The sequence below is a fragment of the Salmo salar genome, chromosome 15, assembly GCF_965601325.2.
Source record: "Salmo salar chromosome 15, fSalSal1, whole genome shotgun sequence".
Lineage (NCBI taxonomy): Eukaryota > Metazoa > Chordata > Actinopteri > Salmoniformes > Salmonidae > Salmo > Salmo salar.
The window spans coordinates 78,064,392-78,091,200 of NC_138305.1; the positions used below are offsets into that span (position 1 = coordinate 78,064,392).

The 26,809-nt window shown below is 43.2% G+C and overlaps 1 protein-coding gene across 5 annotated transcripts in view; it reads left to right on the top strand.

Annotated features, from left to right (window-relative positions):
* ccdc30 (coiled-coil domain containing 30) overlaps nucleotides 1-26,652 on the top strand; it is a 52,175-nt gene extending 25,523 nt beyond the window's left edge. For 2 of the 5 annotated variants that reach the window (XM_045696044.2, XM_045696047.2), the window contains 17 exons: nucleotides 1,768-1,960; nucleotides 2,158-2,259; nucleotides 2,647-2,772; nucleotides 4,141-4,278; nucleotides 4,816-4,994; nucleotides 8,265-8,520; nucleotides 8,749-8,871; nucleotides 9,204-9,374; nucleotides 12,332-12,541; nucleotides 12,868-13,025; nucleotides 14,891-15,056; nucleotides 15,569-15,690; nucleotides 17,683-17,824; nucleotides 18,133-18,269; nucleotides 22,169-22,292; nucleotides 22,377-22,444; nucleotides 23,473-26,652. In XM_045696044.2, coding sequence (XP_045552000.2) covers nucleotides 1,768-1,960; nucleotides 2,158-2,259; nucleotides 2,647-2,772; nucleotides 4,141-4,278; nucleotides 4,816-4,994; nucleotides 8,265-8,520; nucleotides 8,749-8,871; nucleotides 9,204-9,374; nucleotides 12,332-12,541; nucleotides 12,868-13,025; nucleotides 14,891-15,056; nucleotides 15,569-15,690; nucleotides 17,683-17,824; nucleotides 18,133-18,269; nucleotides 22,169-22,292; nucleotides 22,377-22,444; nucleotides 23,473-23,692 — 2,635 coding nt within the window. In that variant the 3' untranslated portion in view covers nucleotides 23,693-26,652. Of the gene's footprint in view, nucleotides 1-1,767; nucleotides 1,961-2,157; nucleotides 2,260-2,646; nucleotides 2,773-4,140; nucleotides 4,279-4,815; nucleotides 4,995-8,264; nucleotides 8,521-8,748; nucleotides 8,872-9,203; nucleotides 9,375-12,331; nucleotides 12,542-12,867; nucleotides 13,026-14,890; nucleotides 15,057-15,568; nucleotides 15,691-16,194; nucleotides 16,509-17,682; nucleotides 17,825-18,132; nucleotides 18,270-22,168; nucleotides 22,293-22,376; nucleotides 22,445-23,472 lie in introns of those variants that run through there. The other 3 variants (XM_045696046.2, XM_045696048.2, XM_082962076.1) reach the window with 3 other exon arrangements.
* Nucleotides 26,653-26,809: the final 157 nt, after the last annotated feature.

A 26,809-nucleotide genomic window follows, 5' to 3' on the forward strand; every position in this document is an offset into this window, starting at 1 on the left:
TGTGAAATCAAACTGTCCACTTAGGAAGCAACACTGATTGACAATAAATTTCACATGCTGTTGTGCAAATGGAATAGACAACAGGTTGAAATTATAGGCAATTAGCAAGACACCCCCAATAAAGGAGTGGTTCTGCAGGTGGGGACCACAGACCACTTCTCAGTTCCTATGCTTCCTGGCTGATGTTTTGGTCATTTTTTAATGCTGGCGGTGCTTTCACTCTAGTGGTAGCATGAGACGGAGTCTACAACCCACACAAGTGGCTCAGGTAGTGCAGCTCATCCAGGATGGCACATCAATGCGAGCTGTGGCAAGAAGGTTTGCTGTGTCTGTCAGTGTAGTGTCCAGAGCATGGAGGCGCTACCAGGAGACAGGCCAGTACATCAGGAGACGTGGAGGAGGCCGTAGGAGGGCAACAACCCAGCAGCAGGACCGCTACCTCCGCCTTTGTGCAAGGAGGAGCAGGAGAAGCACTGCCAGAGCCCTGCAAAATGACCTCCAGCAGGCCACGAATGTGCATGTGTCTGCTCAAACGGTCAGAAACAGACTCCATGAGGGTGTTATGAGGGCCCGACGTCCACAGGTGGGGGTTGTGCTTACAGCCCAACACCGTGCAGGACGTTTGGCATTTGCCAGAGAACACCAAGATTGGCAAATTCGCCACTGGCACCCTGTGCTCTTCACAGATAAAAGCAGGTTCACACTGAGCACGTGACAGAGTCTGGAGACGCCGTGGAAAACGTTCTGCTGCCTGAAACATCCTCCAGCATGACCGGTTTGGCAGTGGGTCAGTCATGGTGTGGGGTGGTATTTCTTTGGGGGGCCGCACAGCCCTCCATGTGCTCGCCAGAGGTAGCCTGACTGCCATTAGGTACCGAGATGAGATCCTCAGACCCCTTGTGAGAGCATATGCTGGTGCGGTTGGCCCTGGGTTCCTCCTAATGCAAGACAATGCTAGACCTCATGTGGCTGGAGTGTGTCAGCAGTTCCTGCAAGAGGAAGGCATTGATGCTATGGACTTGCCCGCCCGTTCCCCAGACCTGAATCCAATTGAGCACATCTGGGACATCATGTCTCACTCCATCCACCAACGCCACGTTGCACCACAGACTGTCCAGGAGTTGGCGGATGCTTTAGTCCAGGTCTGGGAGGAGATCCCTCAGGAGACCATCCGCCACCTCATCAGGAGCATGCCCAGGCGTTGTAGGGAGGTCATACAGGCACCTGGAGGCCACACACACTACTGAGCCTCATTTTGACTTGTTTTAAGGACACTACATCAAAGTTGGATCAGCCTGTAGTGTGGTTTTCCACTTTAATTTTGAGTCTGATTCCAAATCCAGACCTCCATGGGTTGATAAATTGGATTTCCATTGATTATTTTTGTGTTATTTTGTTGTCAGCACATTCAACTATGTAAAGAAAAAAGTATTTAATAAGATTATTTATTTTATTCAGATCTAGGATGTGTTGTTTAAGTGTTCCCTTTATTTTTTTGAGCAGTATATTTACACAAATGTACATGGAGCTCTGTATATTCTGTCTTTAATACAAATATGTCCAAATCGGCTCTAACATTCTCTCTTTCTCACACTCTCTCTCCCTCTCACACATTTATCTTACTCCCTTGTGCCGTCTTTCTCTCTCCCTCCCCTTAACTTACTCGCATATGTCACACTCTTTCTTTCTTTCTCTCCCTCCTTCTCTTTTACACACTTTTCTCACACGATCTCACTCTCTCCCTGACACTCTCACCCTGTCCTGCAGGTGTCGCGAGGCTGTGGAGGACGTGGGCTGCCAGCTGCGGGAGCTGCAGCGGCGCATGCAGAGGCAGCAGCGGGAGCAGGAGGAGCTGGTGGAGAGGAACGAAGAGCTAGAGGCGCTACTGGGAGATGCCCAGAACGCCAGCAAGGAGGAGTGCCAGCGCCATGAGGGTGAACTCGAGGGACTGCACCGCAAGGTGGGAGAGGGGGTTGAACGAGGAGGGACATAAATTACATAATCAAGAGTAATTTTCTCAGAACCTTTTCTTCTTAACTTTTTGCTAACAAAACATAGAACATCTCTTCACAGATTTAGACACTATTATGGTGCTGGAGATAATGAATATGAGGTTATAAATCATAATAAAGTGTTCCTTTAAATGTCCACTCACAGATTAAAACCCTAGAGGCAGACCTGAAGAAGATTTGTGCTCAGGACCAGGTGCTGAAGGATGGAGGTGTCGTCGGCAGAGAGACCGAGACGTACTTACATCAGGTAGGAAAACGTTGTGCTGTTAGCGTTTAAATTTCCACTGTAAACTAACTTGCCTGTGCCATTGTTTTGTCTCATCCAACTACTTTCTCAAAAGTGTCAGGCACCCATGAATGGTAATCATTTAAAACCAATGTAGCAGGCCAAAGAAGTTCTTCCCAGGCACCCAGAGACACCCAGACTGGCCATCGCCTAGAGCTATTTGATTGCCAGTGACCTATTGTACATCTTAACGGTTTGTGATTTGTGAACTTTGAGAACAGGAGCTGTGCTTTAGTTACAAGTTGCCCCTAACCACAAAACAGGAAGGACTATAAAAATACCTGAACTTTCATCAGTGAATAAGGACTTTTAACAACTGTAATATGTTTTTCTGCCTCCCCTACCTAGTTGAGGGACAGCAGCCAGGAGAGGGTGGCCCTGCTGGAGGCTCGTCTGACCGAAGAGAAGGATTGGAGAAGACAGCTGGAGGTAGACCTCGGCGCTGCCCAGGCTGCACTCAAAAATAACAAAGAGGTACACTGCAAGGCATGCTAGGTGGAATAATGGGTTTTGCGAAGTCCAATGATGTTCAGTACCCGTCAAAAGTTTGGACATACGTACTCATTCAAGGGTTTTTCTTTATTTTTACTATTTTCTACATTGTAGAAGAATAGTGAAGACATCAAAGCTATGAAATAACACATATGGAATCATGTAGTAACAAAAAGTATTAAACAAATCAAAAAACTATTTTATATTTAAGATTCTTCAAAGTAGCCACCGTGACAGCTTTGCACACGCTTGGCATTCTCTCAGCAAGCTTCAACAGTGTTGAAGGAGTTCACACATATGCTGAGCACTTGTTTGCTGCTTTTGCTTTACTCTGTGGTCCAACTTATCCCAAACCATCTCAATTGGGTTGAGGTCAGCTGATTGTGGAGGCCAGGTCATCTGATGCAGCACTCCATCACTCTCCTTCTTGGTCAAATAGACCCTACACAGCCTGGAGGTGTGTTTTGGGTCATTGTCCTGTTGAAAAACAAATGATAGTCCCACTAAGTGAAAACCAGATGGGATGGCGTATCGCTGCAGAATGCTGTGGTGGCCATGCTGGTTAAGTGTGCCTTGAATTCTAAATAAATCACCAACAGTGTCACCAGCAAAGCACCCCCACACCATCACATCTCCTCCTCCATGCTTCACGTTGGAACCACACATGCAGAGATCATCCTTTCACCAACTCTGCATTTCACAAAGACACAGTGGTTGGAACCAAAAATCTCAAATTTGGACTCCTCAGACCAAAGGACAAATTTCCACCAGTCTCATGTCGATCACTCGTGTTTCTTGGCCCAAGCAAGTCTCTTCTTATTGGTGTCCTTTAGTAGTGGTTTCTTTGCAGAAATTTTGCAGAAAAATGTTTAGATATTTTCTTTTTAATGTTTAGTTCACACAATATAATTTAAAAGTATGCTTTAAGGTGTCTGTAGTAGAATATACTTGGCAAAAATGTATGTAGACCTAAATGCATTTCTATAGCTTCCAAATTCTTTTTTACAATGGAGGAGAACCAAGATGGCTGTGCGGTGGGTTCAATACAGCGCTCCATGTCAGTCATCCAGGGTTTATACACATCATTGGTTACCTCCAATGGTTGAATTTGTCAGACTCCTCCATTGGATAGCTATCTATCAGGGGCCTACTTTGTCCCCTGAATACATCTCGCATGGTTTTAGCCTAAAGCATGTGGAAAGGTTACAACAGCCTATCTCATTCATTTGGAAATACACAACAGCAAGATCTTTTTCCTTTGGTTTCATAGCTGTAGTTTTATCTGTAGAAGTATAGCTTTAGCAACTATAGTTGTTTATTGATAATACTGTCATTGTCTGTCACCTCAAGACACTGCAGAGAGATGAGAGGGAGCTGAGGAAGTTGCGATTGGAGCTGCAGGGCCTGCAAACTGAATGTCAACAAGGGAAAACGCTCATCAAGAGCCTAACGCAAGTTAAAGGGGAAAAGGGAATCTTGGAAGAGAAAGTGAGTTGAATTTACCAAATTGCCCCTGCCATTGTTCATCACTGAATACAGTCTGGACACCATTGTTATACGTTCATCAAAAACACAAACTCTGATTCACACTATAGGGCCAAGCCGAGATATACTGGGCTGGCTGACCTGGTAAAATGCTGAAACCGCGCTGAAAAGGACAAGATGCTTTGCTTGCTGTTTGGGGTTTTAGGCTCGGTTTCTGTACAGCACTTTGAGATATCAGCTGATGTACGAAGGGCTATATAAATAAATTTGATTTGATTTGAAGATAAAAGTACAGTTTGGGCCAGCAAAGTACGGTTTGAGACGGCCCTATAGTGCGACTTGGGCAATAGTGTTCGGTTTGTGATGAATTTCAAATCTATCCTTCATTGTATTCGACTGCACTGATCAAGAGACTATTGTGTCGTAGGGCTGAAGCTGCCAAACAGAAGACAATGTACTGACCTAATATAATTTTCTATTGATCTGAATGGACAACATGTCTAGTGAAAGTGTTTTTCATTCACTTTGTGCTCACGGCAGGTGGCCCAGTTGGAGCGAGCTCAGAGCAGACTCTTGAGTGACCGGGAGCACCAGACAGAGAGCAGCCGGACCCAGGAGGACCTGAGGGAGAGCAGGACGCAGGTGGCGGAGCTGGGAGCCAAAGTGGAGCGACTCACTTCGGTGCTCTCCTGCTTGGAGGAAGAGCATTGCACACTGCGGTCATTATCTAGACAATAGTTTGTGTGTGTGGTCATTATCTAGACCAGTGGTCAACAACCGGTCGATCTTATAGGCATTCCTAGTTGATCACCAAACATTTCTGTAGAAAAGCCAACGATAAAGGCTTGCGTTCCTTTATTTATTTTTTATTTTGACTTTGCGCTTTTGGCAGAAGTGCACTTGATTCAGAAGCCCTGCCCTCCGGTTAGGCAAAGTGTTCCCATTAAGAACCATTTCATTTGTCTGAAGGGGCAAACTCCGCCTAATCAAGTGCGCCTACTGACCTGGCCAATCGCATAGCTCAAATCAACGTGCCTAGTACAGCAAAGTTTGATACCAGCCTACCAGAGAGAAACTGTCAAAGAATACAGCAAAGAGCTGCTGTTTTTATGAGTGAGTTCATGTTGAAGTTTTCATTCAGCACTATCAAATCAAATGTATTTATATAGCCCTTCTTACATCAGCTGATATCTCAAAGTGCTGTACAGAACCCAGCCTAAAACCCCAAACAGCAAGTAATGCAGGTGTAGAAGCACGGTGGCTAGGAAAAACTCCCTAGAAAGGCCAAAACCTAGGAAGAAACCCAGAGAGGAACCAGGCTATGAGGGGTGGCCAGTCCTCTTCTGGCTGTGCCGGGTGGAGATTATAACAGAACATGGCCAAGATGTTCAAATGTTCATAAATGGCCAGCATGGTCAAATAATAATAATCACAGTAGTTGTCGAGGGTGCAACAAGTCAGCACCTCAAGAGTAAATGTCAGTTGGCTTTTCATAGCCAATCATTGAGAGGATCTCTACCGCTCCTGCTGTCTCTAGAGAGTTGAAAACAGCAGGTAGCACGTCCGGTGAACAGGTCAGGGTTCCATAGCCGCAGGCAGAACAGTTGAAACTGGAGCAGCAGCACGGCCAGGTGGACTGGGGACAGCAAGGAGTCATCATGCCAGGTAGTCCTGAGGCATGGTCCTAGGGCTCAGGTCCTTCGAGAGAGAGAGTGAAAGAAAGAGAGAATTAGAGAGAGCATACTTAAATTCACACAGGACACCGGATAAGACAGGAGAAATACTCCAGATATAACAGACTGACCCTAGCCCCCCGACACAAACTACTGCAGCATAAATACTGGAGGCTGAGACAGGAGGGGTCAGGAGACACTGTGGCCCCATCCGATGATACCCCCGGACAGGGCCAAACAGGCAGGATATAACCCCACCCACTTTGCCAAAGCACAGCCCCCACACCACTAGAGGGATATCTTCAACCACCAACTTACCATCCTGAGACAAGGCCGAGTATAGCCCACAAAGATCTCTGCCGCGGCACAACCCAAAGGGGGGCGCCAACCCAGACAGGAAGACCACGTCAGTGACTCAACCCACTCAAGTGACGCACCCCTCCTAGGGACGGCATGGAAGAACACCAGTAAGCCAGTGACTCAGCCCCTGTAATAGGGTTAGAGGCAGAGAATCCCAGTGGAGAGAGGGGAACCGGCCAGGCAAAGACAGCAAGGGCGGTTCGTTGCTCCAGAGCCTTTCCGTTCACCTTCACACTCCTGGGCCAGACTACACTCAATCATAGGACCTATTGAAGAGATGAGTCTTCAGTAAAGACTTAAAGGTTGAGACCGAGTCTGCGTCTCTCACATGGGTAGGCAGACCATTCCATAAAAATGGAGCTCTATAGGAGAAAGCCCTGCCTCCAGCTGTTTGCTTAGAAATTCTAGGGACAATTAGGAGGCCTGCGTCTTGTGACCGTAGCGTACGTGTAGGTATGTACGGCAGGACCAAATCGGAAAGATAGGTAGGAGCAAGCCCATGTAATGCTTTGTAGGTTAACAGTAAAAAATTGAAATCAGCCCTTGCCTTAACAGGAAGCCAGTGTAGGGAGGCTAGCACTGGAGTAATATGATCAAATTTTTTGGTTCTAGTCAGGATTCTAGCAGCCGTATTTAGCACTAACTGAAGTTTATTTAGTGCTTTATCCTGGTAGCCGGAATGTAGAGCATTGCAGTAGTCCAACCTCGAAGTAACAAAAGCATGGATTAATTTTTCTGCATCATTTTTGGACAGAAAGTTTCAGATTTTTGCAATGTTACGTAGATGGAAAAAAGCTGTCCTTGAAACAGTCTTGATATGTTCTTCAAAAGAGAGATCAGGGTCCAGAGTAACGCCGAGGTCCTTCACAGTTTTATTTGAGACGACAGTACAACCATCAAGATGAACTGTCAGATTCAACAGAAGATCTCTTTGTTTCTTGGGACCTAGAACAAGCATCTCTGTTTTGTCCGAGTTTAAAAGTAGAACGTTTGCAGCCATCCACTTCCTTATGTCTGAAACACAGGCTTCTAGCGAGGGGAATTTTGCGGCTTCACCATGTTTCAACAATGTTTTTATTAAACATAAAACGCGCTTCTCCTGACTCTCGCGGTGCAGCTGCACTGAATTAGCAGCCAAGTGTATCGATAGGCCTCCGTTTTTATTGTTAGCAGCTCGTTATGTCTATTTTAATATCAAGGAATATTTCACTTTCTCTGGTCATAGAAACAACGTTCATTTGTGCATGCGGCACAAATAATGCGGTGCGACTCGAGTTTCACCATCAGTAGGAGGACGGTGTCCCTCTGGTCAATAAAAAATACAATTATTTCAATTTATGCTCCGCTGTGCCTCACAAGTAATACAACGGATCTGTTTTGTTGTCAAAGCTCAAGGTTTGAAATCTAATATGGCCTGAGAATAACAATATTAGCAGGCCAGGCAAATAGCCAATATTATGTGATAATGTATTAGGCCTACTGCAGAAAGTTTATTCCTACAGAACTGGTTTTGTTAATGTTGCATAGGCTTACATTTTTCACGTAAAAAAAATAAGAAAATCTGAGCGGTAGATCTTGGCTTGCTTTTTGACTGCGAAAGTGATCTTGACTCAAAAGGTTGGTGACCACCAATCTAGACTTTAGACTGACTTTTTCTTTACCTAGTCATTTTGTGACTGGAGGTTTGAAATGTGATTTTCTGTTGTTATGTGGTACACATGATTATACAGTGAGCCTTGTTGCGGCAGCGGTTGATGTAATTGTCCTCTACAGAGTGCAGCTCTATCCCTATGATTCCTTGTACCGTTCCCTCCAATCTGTCGTCCTCACACTCCCCCGTATGGCCTTGCGGTTGTGTACTGTTAGGTTGCCATACAGTCATGCGTCCTAGTCAGGTCACACTCAATGATGCCACGGTAACAGTTCCCACTTCTGCTTGTCCATGCCAAATTTCAGGGATGAGATGGTGCAGGAGAGGAGGCGGGCCGCAGACCTCCAGGCCCAGCTGAGTGAGAGGGTCCGGGAGAAGCTGACGGCTGAAGGGGAGAAGGAGAGACTGGGCATCGAGCTACTCCGGCTCAGGGAACAACTCCAACTCTCCACCCAGACCTGGCAGGAGACCGCAAGGCCCACCAGGCCCAGACAGGATACCCCAGAATCAGACCACAGCTTCCTCCTAGCAGAGAGGACCAAAGACGAATGCCTCAACCAGGTACCTGGATAAGCATTCACATAGAAACATAAGGTGAACATGGTTACTTTCATAGGGTCTTAAATAGAAAAACATCTTATCTGATTTATGACAAGCCAAACGATGTATGAATATCGAATTGTGTTGGCACATACATCAATTATCAGTAGATTGTTTATGTATCTTCCCTAACAAAGATTGTGTCTGTCTCTGTGTGTTCTGTGTGTGTGCTCTGCGCTCCCCTCCTAGCTGGTGTCTCTGAAGTGTGAGCTGAGTCGTCTGCACGCCACCCTGGAGGAGGAGCGGCAGCTGGCCAATCAGCACCAGCTAGCCCTGCAGGCCCAGATCAACGAGGCCCAGGCCCGCACTAAGGTCAGTACCCAATGTCCCCTCAACGGCCTGTCAGTGTAACTCAATCAATACTGTCATGCATAATGCACTGAACAACGATAAGCCAATATTAGTCTACGTTATCCCTCGATAATAAGCCAACATTACTCAATCAAAATACTGTCACACCTAATGCACTAAAGACAAAGAAACAAAAAGTCTAGTCCCTAATATAAACACAAATATAAAGCCATATAAAGCACTTTTTGAAATATTGGCTGATGTGATATTCTCCTTTTTTGAGGTGAACCAGCCCTTCCAATTCAGTGGCGTATCTGTTCCCCCACCATCCCTCTTCCCCAATGCCTCCCCAGTCCCAGGACTCTGTGCTGGGGCAGAAAGCTGAGGAGAGCAAGCAGCTGAAGCAGGACCTCCAGAGAGCCCAGAGTCTGTTCACCTCGGCTGAGAGGGAGCTACGCTACGAGAGAGAGAAGAACCTGGACCTCAAGAGACACAACGCCCTCCTGGACCAGGAGAAGATCAAGGTACACTTAACACAACCACATGTTCACTGACGGCCAATTCTAACTTTCACTGACAGTTTCACTTAGTCATGCATTGATGTCAATGGGACTGAGACTTAAGTGCTTATTATGTGGAAGTTAGGATTCGCCCGTTAAATCGTACCACCATCGAGCCTAGACATCATCTTGTTATCCTCTTAAAACATTGTTTTATTTATATATATATATCATATACAGTCGTGGCCAAAAGTTTTGTGAATGACACAAATATACATTTCCACAAAGTTTGCTGCTTCAGTGTCTTTAGATATTTTTGTCAGATATTACTATGGAATACTGAAGTATAATTACAAGCATTTCATAAGTGTCAAAGGCTTTTATTGACAATTACATGAAGTTGATGCAAAGAGTCAATATTTGCAGTGTTGACCCTTCTTTTTCAAGACCTCTGCAATCCGCCCTGGCATGCCGTCAATCAACTTCTGGGCCACATCCAGACTGATGGCAGCCCATTCTTGCATAATCAATGCTTGGAGTTTGTCAGAATTTGTGGGTTTTTGTTTGTCTACCCGCCTCTTGAGGATTGACCACAAGTTCTCAATGGGATTAAGGTCTGGGGAGTTTCCTGGCCATGGACCCAAAATATCAATGTTTTGTTCCCCGAGCCACTTAGTTATCATATTTGCCTTATGGCAAGGTGCTCCATCATGCTGGAAAAGGCATTATTCATCGCCAAACTGTTCCTGGATGGTTGGGAGAAGTTGCTCTCGGAGGATGTGTTGGTACCATTCTTTATTCATGGCTGTGTTCTTAGGCAAAATTGTGAGTGAGCCCACTCCCTTGGCTAAGAAGCAATCCCACACATGAATGGTCTCAGGATGCTTTACTGTTGGCATGGCACAGGACTGATGGTAGCACTCACCTTGTCTCCTCCGGACAAGCTTTTTTCCGGATGCCCCAAACAATCGGAAAGGGGATTCATCAGAGAAAATGACTTTACCCCAGTCCTCAGCAGTCCAATCCCTGTACCTTTTGCAGAATATCAGTCTGTCCCTGGTGTTTTTCCTGGAGATAAGTGGCTTCTCTGCTGCCCTTCTTGACACCAGGCCATCCTCCAAAAGTCTACGCCTCACTGTGCGTGCAGATGCACTCACACCTGCCTGACCGCCAAGAGATGGTCCAGGCACTTGCTGGACTTTCTTGGGCGCCCTGAAGCCTTCTTCACAACAATTGGACCGCTCTCCTTGCAGTTCTTGATGATCCGATAAATGGTTGATTTAGGTGCAATCTTACTGGCAGCAATATCCTTGCCTATGAAGCCCTTTTTGTGCAAAGCAATGATGACGGCATGTGTTTCCTTGCAGGTAACCATGGTTGACAGAGGAAGAACAATGATTCCAAGCACCACCCTCCTTTTGAAGTTTCCAGTCTGTTATTTGAACTCAATCAGCATGACAGAGTGATCGCCAGCCTTGTCCTTGTCAACACTCACACCTGTGTTAACGAGAGAATCACTGACATGATGTTAGCTGGTCCTTTTGTGGCAGGGCTGAAATGCAGTGGAATTTTTGGGGGGGATTCAGTTCATTTGCATGGCAAAGAGGGACTTTGCAATTCATCTAATCACTCTTCATAACATTCTGGAGTATATGCAAATTGCCATCATACAAACTGAGGTAGCAGACTTTGTGAAAATTAATATTTGTGTCATTCTCAAAACTTTTGGCCACGACTGTACACTACCGTTCAAAAGTTTGGGGTCACTTAGAAATGCCCTTGTTTTTGAAAGAACTCTTTCAAAAACACTAACATCAAACTAACACTAACATCAAACTGCCAGCTTCATTAAATAGTATCCGCAAAACACCAGTCTCAACGTCAACAGTGAAGAGGTGACTCCGGGATGCTGGCCTTCTAGGCAGAGTTGCAAAGAAAAAACCAAATCTCAGACTGGCCAATAAAAAGATAAGATTAAGATGGGCAAAAGAACACAGACACTGGACAGAGGAACTCTGCCTAGAAGGCCAGCATCCCGGAGTAACCTCTTCACTGTTGACGTTGAGACTGGTGTTTTGCGGGTACTATTTAATGAAGCTGCCATTGAGGACTTGTTTCTCAAACTAGACACTCTAATGTACTTGTCCTCTTGCTCAGTTGTGCACCGGGGCCTCCCACTCCTCTTTCTATTCTGGTTAGAGGCAGTTTGCGCTGTTCTGTGAAGGCAGTAGTACACAGCGTTGTACGAGATCTTCAGTTTCTTGGTAATTTCTCACATGGAATAGCCTTCATTTCTCAAAACAAGAATAGACTGACGAGTTTCAGAAGAAAGGTTTTTGTTTCTGGCCATTTTGAGCCTGTAATCGAACCCACAAATGCTGATGCTCCAGATACTCAACTAGTCTAAAGAAGGCAAGTTGTATTGCTTCTTTAAACAGGACAACAGTTTTCAGCTGTGCTAAAATAATTGCAAAAGGGTTTTCTAATGATCAATTAGCCTTTTAAAATGATAAACTTGGATTAGCTAACACAATGTGCCATTGGAACACAGGAGTGATGGTTGCTGATAATGGGCCTCTGTACGCCTATGTAGATATTCCATCAAAAATCAGCTGTTTCCAGCTACAATAGTCATTTACAACATTAACAATGTATACACTGTATTTCTGATCAATTTGATGTTATTTTAATGGAGAAAAATGTGCTTTTCTTTCAAAAACAAGGACATTTCTAAGTGACACCAAACTTTTGAACAGTACTGTATATTTTTTAACAATACAAAATATACACATACAAACGACAACATACAGACGCACACAAACATTTACATCACCACCCCTGCCCAGATCCATCTGCTCATCCACTTATTGTCATTGTGTGTTTGTGTGTGAGAGGTTATGATCTTCACCAAACTTACATTTGGAGTTTCAGTACAGTCATTTTGTGCTTGGGGGTTTCGAAATGTGGACTTCTTTTCCCAGGTGTGTGTGGAGCTAAAGCAGGCCCAGGCAAAGCTTTCCCAGGCAGAGCAGAGTGGATCGGGGCAGGCTGCGGAGACGGAGCGGCTGCAGCACAAGCTCCGAGAGCTGGAACTGGAGCTGGCCAGAAGCGGGCAGAGCCGCAACACCAACGCCAGCCTGCAGGAGGAGCTCCAAGCAGAGAGAGTCCGCGTCATCTCTGCAGACAAGAAGGTTCCTCAGTTCTCACTCAATACTGAGCCAACATGATTGCTTAGCGGTAGTGGAACATGCCGTTTAGGGTTTTTGATTCATCATATTTTACAGAAACATTTGTCCTCTCAGTGCAAACACATCAACACATCCTGCTCTTCAACAGTTTAAGCTAGACACACCAATCTAACTTTATAATATGCTGCTTGCCTCAACTTAGTTTGCCATTAAGGTTTTTTGCTAATATTTATACTTTTGAAACTATAAAGCTTTTTGGACCCTCCCAAAGGTATGTATATTCTTTCATGTAAGTGAACCCCTTGCTGTGGCCTGGCTGTGTTCTGTAGGTGTTGGAGCTGCAGCAGAAGCTGAAGAGTGCCCACCACCAGCTCCGTTTGGAGGAGGCCCGGGCCGGGGAGACCAGCCGGCTAGAGAGGGACAGTAGAGACATGTCCGACACCCTCTCCTCTCTCCGAGCCAGACAGCTGGAGGACCAGCTCCAGAGGTGATTACTAGTGTAAAGAAAGCAGAGGCATTGGATAGCTGAATATCCCATTGACCCTCACTCGTCAAGGGACGATTGGTAACTTCCACATCAATCGACCATCTGCATTGACCGTGCAGAATTTACGGTAATATGTCCTCTGCAGAAATCAGGGCATTCATACTGTACTACTTGCTGTTGTCAAGAAAGTGAGTTTGTGTTTATACAGGACCTCCCGCCCTCACCTACCACCAACCAATCATGTCAATGCAGAGCTATACGGAGCCCTCCACATTGTTACAAAATTTGAGAGTCGGTGCGGAGCTCAATTTGGCTTCTGCGTGCCTCTGGAGGCTCCCAATTGCATCACAACCATCCATACGGCGCTTTAGACCACATTTTCTGATCAAGCATAATTGGCTTTTACACAGTTATCAAAACATCACGCCAGGGTAAGCCTACATGAGAAGCAGCTCTAATTTTAAGTGTTTTTAAAATCCACTATGGAAAAAATGAATGGTGGAAAAATGGTTGACCGCTATGTTTTATGGGTATTATGACTCATACTGTGGTACTCTAGAGTCAGAGAATAATAGTCTGCTGAGGCACACCAGGGCACTTTATAAAATATACTACTTTGGATCTTTTCTCTCTCACTCACTACTATATTGCTTTTACCCCCGCAGCCTTTAAAGATCATTGAGTGAGCTGTAGGACAGAAGAAAAGGCCTCGAGGGATCACATTGAAAAAGAGACTCGTATCTCAATCAGATTTTATTTGTCACATGCTCCAAATACAACAGGTGTAGACGTGAAATGGTTATTTACGAGCCCTTTCTCAACAGTGCAGTGTTAAAAAGTAAGAAAAGTTTAGCAAGGAAATGGTAACACAATAAAATATAATTAACAAGGCTATATACAAGGAGTACCTGTACCGACTCAATGTGCAGGGGTACGAGGTAATTATATATATATTTTTTGAATATTTTATTTTTGCATTTTCCAATTAAAAACATTCAAAACAAAAGTGAAAATATGTTAGACAACAAAGGACAAAGTGACGGTAACAGACGAGCGTAATAAAAAATAAAATTTATATATACGGACATGCATAATACATAAAAAAACATACATGATACATAAGTCATAATAAAGAGTAAAATAAAAAATAATATTAATGAGACATTGAATCATATGGTCACCTGCCGTAAGCTACATATTATACATTACGTGTGAAACATTATATAAGAATTATATAGAGATTCAATCAATGTGATGTGAGGGGAGATTCTCCATATAGTCAATAAAAGGTTGCCAAATTCTGTAAAATGTCTTTAACTTATTCCTCAAGCAGTAAGTGATTTTCTCCAGTGGGATACAACTATTAACTTCCGATAGCCACATTGCAACTGGCAGGAAGGAATCCGATTTCAAGGCAATACATTTCTTGGCAATCGCTAGCAATATTTCTGTTAGCTTTATAGTATGACTTTGCCTAAGATTGGTGTTTGGGTACGAGGTAATTGAGGTAATATGTACATGTAGGTAGGGGTAATAGTGACTAGGCAATCAGGATAGATGATAAACAGTAGCCGCAGCATATGTGAGGAGTGTGTGAGTGAATGGCATCAATATGTTTGTCTGTGAGCGTATGTAGTGTGCATCTATGTTTGTTGGAGTGTCAGTGTAGTGTGTGTGTGTGTGGGTAGAGTCCAATGAGTGTGCATCGAGCCAGTGTGAGAATATCAGTGCAAAAAAAAGTGGGTCAATGCAAATTATTTATATTAAAAAGGATGACACTTTTAAAAGTACCATCACCTAACACAGAGTGCCTGATCTGACTATGGCTGTATCTCATGTCCCCACATCCCTGCCCCCTTGAACAGGAAGCTGTTGGAGCAGAGGGAGGAGGAGCTGCAGCAGCAGGTGCGTTCTCTGAGGGGGAAGGAGGTATCGCTGGGACGCAGCAACTCAGAGCTCAGACACCTCACACAGCAGCTGGAGACACGCCTAGCCGTCCTGGAAGCCGAGCATGGCAAGGCCAGAGAGGAGGTCAGTAGATACTGGGCCCAGACGTGGGTTCAAATACTATTTGATATTTTTCAAAAACTTTGAGCGTTTCTTTTAGTCTGTCTAGAATGCCAGGGGGGTGGGGTTTGAACTTTTGGGACGTTTGTATTTGTTCCATGGCAACAGGGAAGCTCACTGGTGACCAGCTAATGTTTTTGAAATTATCTCAAATAGTATACCTACAGGATCTACCTCTGAAGCGAGTTTCCAATCCCATAGTTCTTTTACTTTTCTCTGCCCTCATTCACTTTTACTGGGTCTCTGCGCCCAGAAAGGTGGAAACAATTTGGCCAACACTTTAATTAAGCTAATGTTTTGATTAGTGTATGTATTTTTCAAGGCCGAGGTTCATGTTAAAAATGTCATTTCGCCACCATTCAAATCAGATAATTTGTATAATTTGATATTCATCAATTCGACTCCATGTGGTCAACCCTAGTATTAAGAATAAAGATTGAACGTTGTGTTTTGCGTATGCATGCTCTGGTCTGCAGCAGAGAGAGTGCCAGAGGTCGTGTCTTCAGCTGGGAGAGGAGCTGGTGGCCAGTCAGCAGGAGAGTGAACGGCTCCAGGAGGAGCTCCAGCAGGTCATCACACAGCTGGACACTTACATCAGGTCAGAGCCTGTTCATCAAGTAGCCTATAAAAGGATTTTCACACTACTGTACCAAACTGGCCTGGCTACGCATCCCACCACAGTTGCTGGAACTGTGCTGGAAAGGAAATTTCAGTCAGCACAGTTCGGGTTGTTTGTGCACAATAGTGTGAAAAGGGAATCTATATATATATATATATATATATATATATATATATATATATATATATATATATATATATATATCTGCTCAAAAAAATAAAGGGAACACTTAAACAACACATTCTAGATCTGAATGAAAGAAATAATCTTATTAAATACTTTTTTCTTTACATAGTTGAATATGCTGACAACAAAATCACACAAAAATAATCAATGGAAATCCAATTTATCAACCCATGGAGGTCTGGATTTGGAGTCACACTCAAAATTAAAGTGGAAAACCACACTACAGGCTGATCCAACTTTGATGTAATGTCCTTAAAACAAGTCAAAATGAGGCTCAGTAGTGTGTGTGGCCTCCAGGTGCCTGTATGACCTCCCTACAACGCCTGGGCATGCTCCTGATGAGGTGGCGGATGGTCTCCTGAGGGATCTCCTCCCAGACCTGGACTAAAGCATCCGCCAACTCCTGGACAGTCTGTGGTGCAACGTGGCGTTGGTGGATGGAGCGAGACATGATGTCCCAGATGTGCTCAATTGGATTCAGGTCAGGGGAACGGGCGGGCCAGTCCATAGCATCAATGCCTTCCTCTTGCAGGAACTGCTGACACACTCCAGCCACATGAGGTCTAGCATTGTCTTGCATTAGGAGGAACCCAGGGCCAACCGCACCAGCATATGGTCTCACAAGGGGTCTGAGGATCTCATCTCGGTACCTAATGGCAGTCAGGCTACCTCTGGCGAGCACATGGAGGGCTGTGCGGCCCCCCAAAGAAATGCCACCCCACACCATGACTGACCCACCGCCAAACCGGTCATGCTGGAGGATGTTGCAGGCAGCAGAACGTTCTCCACGGCGTCTCCAGACTCTGTCACGTCTGTCACGTGCTCAGTGTGAACCTGCTTTCATCTGTGAAGAGCACAGGGCGCCAGTGGCGAATTTGCCAATCTTGGTGTTCTCTGGCAAATGCCAAACGTCCTGCACGGTGTTGGGCTGTAAGCACAACCCCCACCTGTGGACGTCGGGCCCTCATACCACCCTCATGGAGTCTGTTTCTGACCGTTTGAGCAGACACATGCACATTTGTGGCCTGCTGGAGGTTATTTTGCAGGGCTCTGGCAGTGTTCCTCCTGCTCCTCCTTGCACAAAGGCGGAGGTAGCGGTCCTGCTGCTGGGTTGTTGCCCTCCTACGGCCTCCTCCACGTCTCCTGATGTACTGGCCTGTCTCCTGGTAGCGCCTCCATGCTCTGGACACTACACTGACAGACACAGCAAACCTTCTTGCCACAGCTCGCATTGATGTGCCATCCTGGATGAGCTGCACTACCTGAGCCACTTGTGTGGGTTGTAGACTCCGTCTCATGCTACCACTAGAGTGAAAGCACCGCCAGCATTCAAAAGTGACCAAAACATCAGCCAGGAAGCATAGGAACTGAGAAGTGGTCTGTGGTCCCCACCTGCAGAACCACTCCTTTATTGGGGGTGTCTAGCTAATTGCCTATAATTTCCACCTGTTGTCTATTCCATTTGCACAACAGCATGTGAAATGTATTGTCAATCAGTGTTGCTTCCTAAGTGGACAGTTTGATTTCACAGAAGTGTGATTGACGTGGAGTTACATTGTGTTGTTTAAGTGTTCCCTTTATTTTTTTGAGCAGTGTATATATATATATGGGCACATTTGCTCACACACACACACACACCACCAACCTCTCCAACGACTTACTGTACACATACACAAACATTAAGATGACTTCCTCCATGAATACCATAAACACTATAGACTAATATTAAACTATAGACCTCCTGAACGCTCCAACATCTCTCCCACCTCCCCATTCCACATACAGGAAGTACAATGAGAAACAGTCGCAACACAAGACCAAGCTGAGGAAGGCCAAGCAGATCTTCCTGATGGCCACGGCCCAGAGAGACCGCACAATCCAGAAACTGGAGAACGACCTTGCCCTGGCCTCCAGCCTCTCCCACAAGGTCAGTCTGTCTGTCAATCAGTCTGTCCGTTTGTCAGTCATTTCATTGGTTTCATGGTTCATTTCATGAATAGGGACAGGTAAAAACACATTGACACATTGATGTAACAATCATCCGATGCTATATGCTAGTTTTCAACATCCCTAGATGGGTTTGTCTGCCCTTTTTGAAAGAGTGCCATCTGTAGTGTCCTGGTATCTGTTGTCTGAGAGAGCATTGAGATGTGGCATGAGCAGTTGCTGTAGTAGTAATAATAGTGATGATAGCCTTGAAGGACTCTACCTCTCTGCCTCTCTTATGGTATGCAGGAGAAAGACTGGATCAGGACAGTTATGGAGGAGAATGAAAAATTGCTGGTAGAGAAGAGAGAACTTCTGAGGAGGATGAGCGAGGCAGAGGAGATGGGGAGCAACGGCCTGAGAAAGGCCTCCAATGTTCAGCACAGGTACTGAGTACTCTATCAATGAATTTGAGTGTGGCTACATTTCTCCAGCCCCATTCCTTATTTTTGTAATAAGTAGTTAAAGCAAGGTGGGGCTGCCAAATTAAGGAGTGTGTCTTTCGGTCAAGTGTTGATGTGAATGTGTTCACCACACGCAACTCAGGCTGTAACATAGTCACCTGGGTAAAGGTATAGTTCAGCGAAATGAGGGAAAGTTCCACAAAACCAACATGTGGATTTCAGTCTCTGCTTCTCCATAGACTGCTTTCAGGGTAAGGAAACAAATATCTAAATACCGTAAAACTTCAACTAAACGCGAATAGCCTCCTGTTCCTTTTTAAAAGCCGGGCAACGGCACACATTTCACCAAGTAAATGTCTGTTTCAAATAAACACAGGATCTTAATGAATTGTTTGAGGTTTGATTTGTTACATTAAATAATTCAGTATTGACAAAAAAAAAATGTAAATCATCCATTTTTATCGCCAGTAAGAAACAACTAGCCATTGGCTGCCAACAGCTGAGAACTGCAAGCTAACTGGCAAGAAGAAAACAGTCAGTAATTGGCAGATCACCCTCTAGTGGTGAAAGTACAACTGCAGGAAATGCACAGTCAGAGTCAAATTATTCTGTCAAGGAAAAGTAATATATATATATATATATATATATATATATATATTTTTTTTTATTTTTTTTATGGCAGTATACTAAGACAAAAGAAAAGTGACATTAACTAGGTTTCCATTAAATTGGCAACAGATTTATGTGAATATTAAAAAAAGCATCAAGAAAATATTGACATTTTCCACCAGTGGTGTTTCCACCAAACGGACTGGTTGTGGATAAATAATCATTGCGTGATGATGTAGTGCAGGCAAAATGTATTCTTTCGCTTATGTTTTCATGTACCGAATAAAATCTAAAGTTCAATGTCTCTTCATCGCATTTTCAACTCTACAGATAGTTTTTGTGACAAAACTGTTGCGTTAAATTGCAAATGTGCCTACTATGGTCTTGGTACGAGTGCTCTAGCCAACAGCTCGCAGATACAGTGTGGGTAGGCTGTGCAGGTAGTCTAGTCTACATGATGAGATTATTATGGATAGCCTAACATGCTGACCAGATCACTCGTGCGCCACCATCGCGCGTATGTTGATTTTGTCCACCCACAGCAGACGCGATCAGGACATGCAGGTTGAAATAACGAAACGAACTCTGAACCATCTGTATTAATTTGGGGACAGGTCGAAAAGCATTAAAGATTTATGGCAATTTAGCTAGCTAGCTTGCTGTTGCTAGCAAATTTGTCCTTGGATATAAACATTGGGTTGTTATTTTACCTGAAATGCACAAGGTCCTCTACTCCGACAATTAATCCACAGATAAAAGGGTAAAAGTTTGTTTCTAGAAATTTCTTCTGCTTCAGGCTTCTTCTTCTTTGGACTTTATATGACGGTTGGCAACCAACTTTAAGGTGCATTACCACTACCAACTGGTCTGGAGGGTGGACCCCAGGTCATCTTTCAAACATCCATGAGGGTATATGCTCCTAAAACCAATGAGGAGATGGGAGAGGCGGTACTTGCTGCGCATCAAGCGTCACAAATAGAACCAAGTTCTATTTTAGCGCCTGGCTACGCCGACGCTCGTTGACGTGCGCGAGCATTGTGGGTGCAATGATTGAATAATATGTATGACTACATTTATTTTGCAACGCAAGCGTTGTGGTCAGCATTTTTGGGGGGTCAAATGGCAGTCAAGCATCGAACATGTCAGTAAAATAAGACCCTAGATATTTATTGGAAAGGAGCATCAAGACCACCATTCACTTTCACCACCCTGTGAAATTCATCATGACTTATTTCTTCTGTAGCCTAAAACTGCATGTTTTCCCGAGTCGTAATGGGAGAACCACACACCATATCGTCGCGTGCCTCAAAGCTTATGATTATTTTTTTCAATATTTGCACATGAAGGTGTTTCCACCACCATTTTTCGCACAATTAATTTTACAGACATAAAGATATTGAACAAACAAATTCTTTCAGCATTTAAAAAATTATACTGAAACTTTTGTGATTGTTTTTAAATATGGTATGACTCGCATCAACTCTGGATGGAAACGTGGTTACAGTGTGTAAATGATAACACATTAGTGCAGGAAATGAAGAAATGTATTAAAATGTTGGAAGTGATTGGAATGCTGGAAGGAAATGGAAGAATGGCTCAAATAGAAGCCTGTCTCTAATAAATGCTTGTTGTGTTCAGTGATTTAAGCAAGTAAGCTCCTGGGCTATTAATACAATTTTTACAGTATGTAATTTTGCCGAACTGTCCCTTTTTAAGGTACAGTACCAGTCCAAAGTTTGGACACAGCTACTCATTTAAGGGTTTTTATTTTCTTTTTACTATTTTCTACATTGTAGAATAATAGTGAAGACATCAAAACTATGAAATAACACATGGAATCATGTAGTAACAAAAAAAAGAGTTAAACAAATAAAAATGTATTTTATATTTGAGATTCTTCAAAGAAGCCACCCTCTACCTTGATGAAAGCGTTGCACACTCTTGGCATTCTCTCAATCAGCTTTACCTGGAATGCTTTTGCAACAGTCTTGAAGGAGTTCCCACATATGCTGAGCACTTGTTGGATGCTTTTCCTTCACTCTGCTGTCGAACACATCCCAAACCATCTCAATTGGGTTGAGGTCGGGTGATTGTGGAATCCAGGTCATCTGATGCAGCACTCCATCACTCTCCTTCTTGGTCAAATAGCCCTTACACAGCCTGGAGGTGTGTTTTGGGTCATTGTCCTGTTGAAAAACAAATGATAGTCCCACTAAGCGCAAACCAGATAGGATAGCGTATTGCTGCAGAATGCTGTGGTAGACATACTGGTTAAGTGTGCCTTGAATTCTAAATAAATCAACGTGTCACCAGCAAAGCACCATCACACCTTCTCTTCCTTGCTTCACGTTGGGAACTACACATGCAGAGATCATCCGTTCATCGACTCTGCATCTCGCAAAGATACGGCGGTTGGAACCAAAAATCTCAAATTTGGAGATCAGGCCAAAAGACGGATTTCAATTGGTCAAATGTCCATTGTTCGTGTTTCTTGGCCCAAGCTATTCTCTTCTTATTATTGGTGTCCTTTAGTAGTGGTTTCTTTGCAGCAATTTGACCATGAAGGCCTGATTTCACGTCTCCTCTGAACAGTTGATGTTGATGTGTCTGTTACTTGAACTCTGAAGCATTTATTTGGGCTGCAATTTCTGAGGCTGGTAAATCTAATGAACTTATCCTCTGCAGCAGAGGTAACTCTGGGTCTTCCTTTCCTGTGGCGGTCCTCATGAGAGCCAGTTTCATCATAGCGCTTGATGGTTTTTGCTACTGCACTTCAAGAAACTTTCAAATTTCTTGAAATTTCCCGCATTGACTGACTTTCATGTCTTAAAGGAATGATAGACTGTCATTTCCCTTTGCTTATTTGAGCTTTTCTTGCCATGCTATGGACTTGGTTCTTTTACCAATTTGGGCTATCTTCTGTATACCACTCCTACCTTGTCACAACACAACTGATTGGCTCAAACGCATTAAGAAAGAAATTCCACAAATTAACTTTTAACAAGGCACACCTGTTAATTGAAATACATTCCAGGTGATTACCTCATAAAGCTGGTTGAGAGAATGCCAAGAGTGTGCAAAGCTGTCAAGGCAAAGGGTGGCTACTTTGAAGAATATAAAATATATTTTGATTTGTTTAACACTTTTTTTGGTTACTACATGTGTTATTTTATAGTTTTGAGAAGTTATGTAGCCAGAGCCGGTAGAACAGCGACTGCAGAGATGACGGTGTTTTCCAGCTCCTGTCCACACGGATCATGTGTCTCTTTCAGGGTCAACTTTCTGGAGGTGGAGAACAGACAACTTCAGGAAAGAACTTTAAAGTTGACCAATCAAGTCGGAACGCTAGAGCGGGCTCTGAGGAACGTTCAATCACAATCGCTCTGCAACCTAGAGGTACCAATCCCATGGTCCCTGACATTGGAGCAGAAGAGCATCATGTTTGCCTAACACATTTTTAATCTGCTTTCCCCCCCTCAGGATATCAAGAAAATGTTTCCTTCTGAAAGTCTTGCGAACGACAGCGTCCTTCATAAGTCAACATTAAGGTACAAATTGCATAGATGCATACAATATATTGCATATATTTATAGTTCATATATTATATATGGAACAAAAATATAAATGCAACATGCAACAATTTCATTGATTTTACGGAGTTACAGTTCATATGAGGAAGTCAGCCAATTGAAAAAAATTCATTAGGCCCTAATATATGGATTTCACATGACTGGGAATAAAGATATGCATCTGCTGGTCACAGATACCTTAAAAAAAAATGGGCCTCACAGTATCTCGTCACGTTATTTTTGTGCATTGAAATTGCCATCGATAAAATGCAATTGTGCTCGTTGTCCGTAGCTTATGCCTGCCCATACCATAACCCCACCGCCACCATGGGGCACTCTGCTCACAATGTTGACATCAGGAAACCACTCGCCCCCACACGACGCCATGCACGTGGTCTGCGGTTGTGAGGCCGGTTGGACGTACTACCAAATTCTATAAAATGATGGTAGAGAAATGAACATTCAATTATCTGGCAATAGCTGTGGTGGTCATTCCTGCAGTCAACATGCCAATTGCACGCTCCCTCAACTTGAGACATCTATAGTGTTGTGTGACAAAACGGCACATTTTTGTGGCCTTTTATTGTCCCCAGCACAAGGTGCACCTGTGTAATGATCATGCTGTTTTATCAGCTTCTTGATAATCCAGCCACCTGACAGGGGTGGCATATCTTGGCAAAGGAGAAATGCTCACTAACAGGGATGTAAACAAATGTGTACACAACATTTGAGAGAAATAAGCTTTTTGTGCGTATGGAACATTTCTGGGATCTTTTATTTCAGATCTTGAAACATGGGACCAACACTTGTGTAAAGTGTTGGTCCCATGTTTCTTTTATATTTTTGTTCATAAATATACTCAGGGCATACTACATTATTTGCTTGTATGTTCTTATTTGAAGCTGCTCTTCAACATTGTGACTGCTCTGGGCTTGAACAACATTTTAACTGCACTTGTAGCAAGGTCATTCATAACTTCTTGCACCATTCATCCATTGTTCTTACAGTAACCACCTGTCTGTCTGCAGTCTGACATCAGGTGCGTGTGACCCTCTAGGCATCCTCAATGCCATCTGCCGGGTGAAGGTGGGCGAGCGCGTGGAGGGCATCCAGACGTCGTCCTCCACGCCCCATTCCCAGTTGCAGTCCTTTGAACTGGGCTACCTGAACCTCACCTCCCCTGTAGCTCCCCCAGACACCAAAGACCCAGAAGAGAGTGACCAGTGACCAGAAAGTGATCAGTGTGGGGAGTGACTAGGTATGAAGAAGGGGTTAAAGGGTGGTGAGGACCCTGGTATACAAAATGACTGCTCCATTGACCACAGGAGAATCTGTCACTGTTACTCTAGTCTTGCGTTACCATTCTTCCAAGTCTCTAAGGAAGCCTGGAAGCTGAGGCTACTGTTACTTACCTTTGAGGTGTTGACCTGAGTGGTGATTTTACAAGACAATCATGTCATTGTGTACAAAATAGACAGTTGTGAGAATTTTTTATGCGATGCCTCCACTGTAACGACAATTCATGGTCTTTTCTGCTTTTCCTGTGGAACACAGTTTGAATTGTGGAATTATACCACTGACTCCCTCATTTGGCTTGCAGCTGCTGCCTTATCTTCCTTGTGTTCACAGTGGGATGTTTGAAAAGTGAGCTTTTGGGGGTTTGGCTGGTTAAGTCTGTGGGAGTGTGTGAATGGCAAACATTGAAAATAGTATTTTTAACATTGACTTGCGTGATTTGAGCTTCAGTGCAACTATTCGATTGGAAGTGGAAGTAACTAGTTAACTAAGATATGGTCTTTTTTGGATGCACTAAATGTGGATGCTCTTAATTTTAAATCTTCCAAATGCTACGATGGTCTTTATATTCAGAAAATAAGTCCAAACTGAACATGGAGCCTTATGAAGGTCTGGAGGTGGTATGACTACATTTACATTGAATCAAATATGTGTTTTTGTATTCAAGGAAAAGACCGGTAACTTTTTAAAAATTGTTCTAGATACTAGCATCACAATTTCTACACTAATACAGTGAGGTCCAAAAGTATTTGTACAGTGACTCATATTTTGTTGTTTTGGCTCTGTACTCCGGCACTTTGGATTTGAAATGGTACAATGACTAAGGTTAAAGTGCAGACTCTCAGCTTTAACTTTATGGTATTTTCATCCATATCAAGTGAATCGTTTAGAAATTACAATTACTTGTTGTACACAGTCCCCCCATTTTAGGGAACCAAAAGTATTTGGACAAATTTACTTGTGTGTAGTCAAAAGTTTAGTATTTGATCCCATATTCCTAGCACGCAATGACCACATCAAGCTTGTGACTCTACAAACTTGTTGGATGCATTTTCAGTTTGTTTTGGTTGTGTTTCAGAAAATGTTTTGCCTAATAGAAATTCGTGGTAAATAATGTATTGGTTCATTTTGGATTCACTTTTATTGTAAATAAGAATAGAATATGTTTCTAAATACTTTTACATTCATGTGGATGCTACCATGATTACGGATAATAATTTAATGAATCATGAATAATGATGAGTGAGAAATAGGCATAAATATCATAAGTACATTTTCCCCCAAACTTTTGATTCCCTAGAATCATGGGACTAAGTACAAAAAGTGCTGTAATTTCTAAACGGTTCACCCAATATGGATGAAAATACCCTCAAATCCAAAGTGCTGGAGTACAGAGGCAAAACAACAAAACATTTCACTGTCCAAATACTTTTGTACCTTACTGCATGTGTCTGACATCACTGTACAATAGTGACAATTAAATGACAGTGGTGTGAAAGAGCCTTTGAAAATTATCACTTTTTTTAGAACATGCTCCAGTTGGTTTACATTCTGAGGAATGTGGCAGTGAAACGGTAGCTGTAGGCTTTAACTTAAATCCATTGTAGGCATTTTATTTTCTATGAAAAACGCATGCCTTTTGGGATTGTAATATGTTTTAGGATGTTTTCTGAGATTAAGTCTTAACGTGGTTCAAGGCGTATCTGTTAAGTTTACAAACGTGTTTTCTATCGAGTGGAACATTGGTGTTACGAGGGTGAGAATGTTACATACAACTGGAGGTGTTGTAATGAGGCAGATACAGTATGTGTGTGTAGCCTAATGCTAAGAAACAGATTGTTGGCTTTCAAATAGCCATTATTAGCAATCCTAATATCACTCAAACCACTACAAACCTGTACTCTGGTGTAGGCTATACTATACCTCTGTCATTATGTTCTTAACTAAAACACGTTTTAATATGGCGGACAATACAGTGTGTTGTCTCTTATGTAAGAGATTCTCCCGAGTGGCGCAGCAGTCTAAGGCACTGCATCTCAGTGCTAGAGGTGTCACTACAGACCCCGGTTCGATCCCGGTCTGTATCATAACCTGCCGTGATCGGGAGTCCCATAGGGCGGCGCTCAATTGGCCCAGCGTCGTCCGGGGTAGGCCATCATTGTAAAATAAGAATTTGTTCTTAACTGACTTGCCTAGTTAAATAAAGGTTAAAAATGTTAAGAAAGATAGCAAGTTTTACAATAGTTTGTTTTGCTTTGAATGGGATCGAATTGCATGCCCGTTTAGAGGTCAGGGTTTTTAGGTACTTTATCATTAAAAATAAAAAAAGCTGCTTATTTTTTACATAACTTTTGTGGGAGTGACATTAATATCTTGTCGAGGTTAGGGACTGCTTGGTAGTCTTGGAAAATACCATATTCACAGTATACACAGCATTTGATCACCTGTTACAGTAATGCATTCTTTTTCACTATAGATTTTTTAAGTTTGTGTAGTATGACTCTTAGATGTTTTAACCACAAAGCGATTATTTAATTTAGCAATGTTTTATAATCTTGGAATTTTAACCTTTTATTTAGCCACTAACAACTTACAATCATTCACTGTAGCCTTTAGAGATTGATTCAGCAAGGAATGTACATTAAATAATATGGTATGATATTCTTTGTAATCATCCATTTTGTCTTCAACGTGCCTGTAATGATAAAGTGTAATGCTCTGTCCTGCTGCTAAACTGAGAGGGAATATCAATCTACAAATAATGCTTTCTATTAAGTCATATTCATTAGAGTAATTAACATTCACTTTTAGGTACTAATGTAAATGCGTTTTTTTAAATATATATAAAGATAATAAACATGTATTTTCATAAATAAAGGTAATTCAATCTTCCCATGTGTATTTGATTCCTTTGTTTAGTTTAAGCGCACCTGTGGTGTATTCATTTGTGCCAAACAGAAGCTAAAATTTGGGCAACTGAAAATTTGAGTTTCTTATTGGACAAGTTCAGGTTAGTCCCTCCCCGTTTCGGCTGTTTGCTTCTCTCTG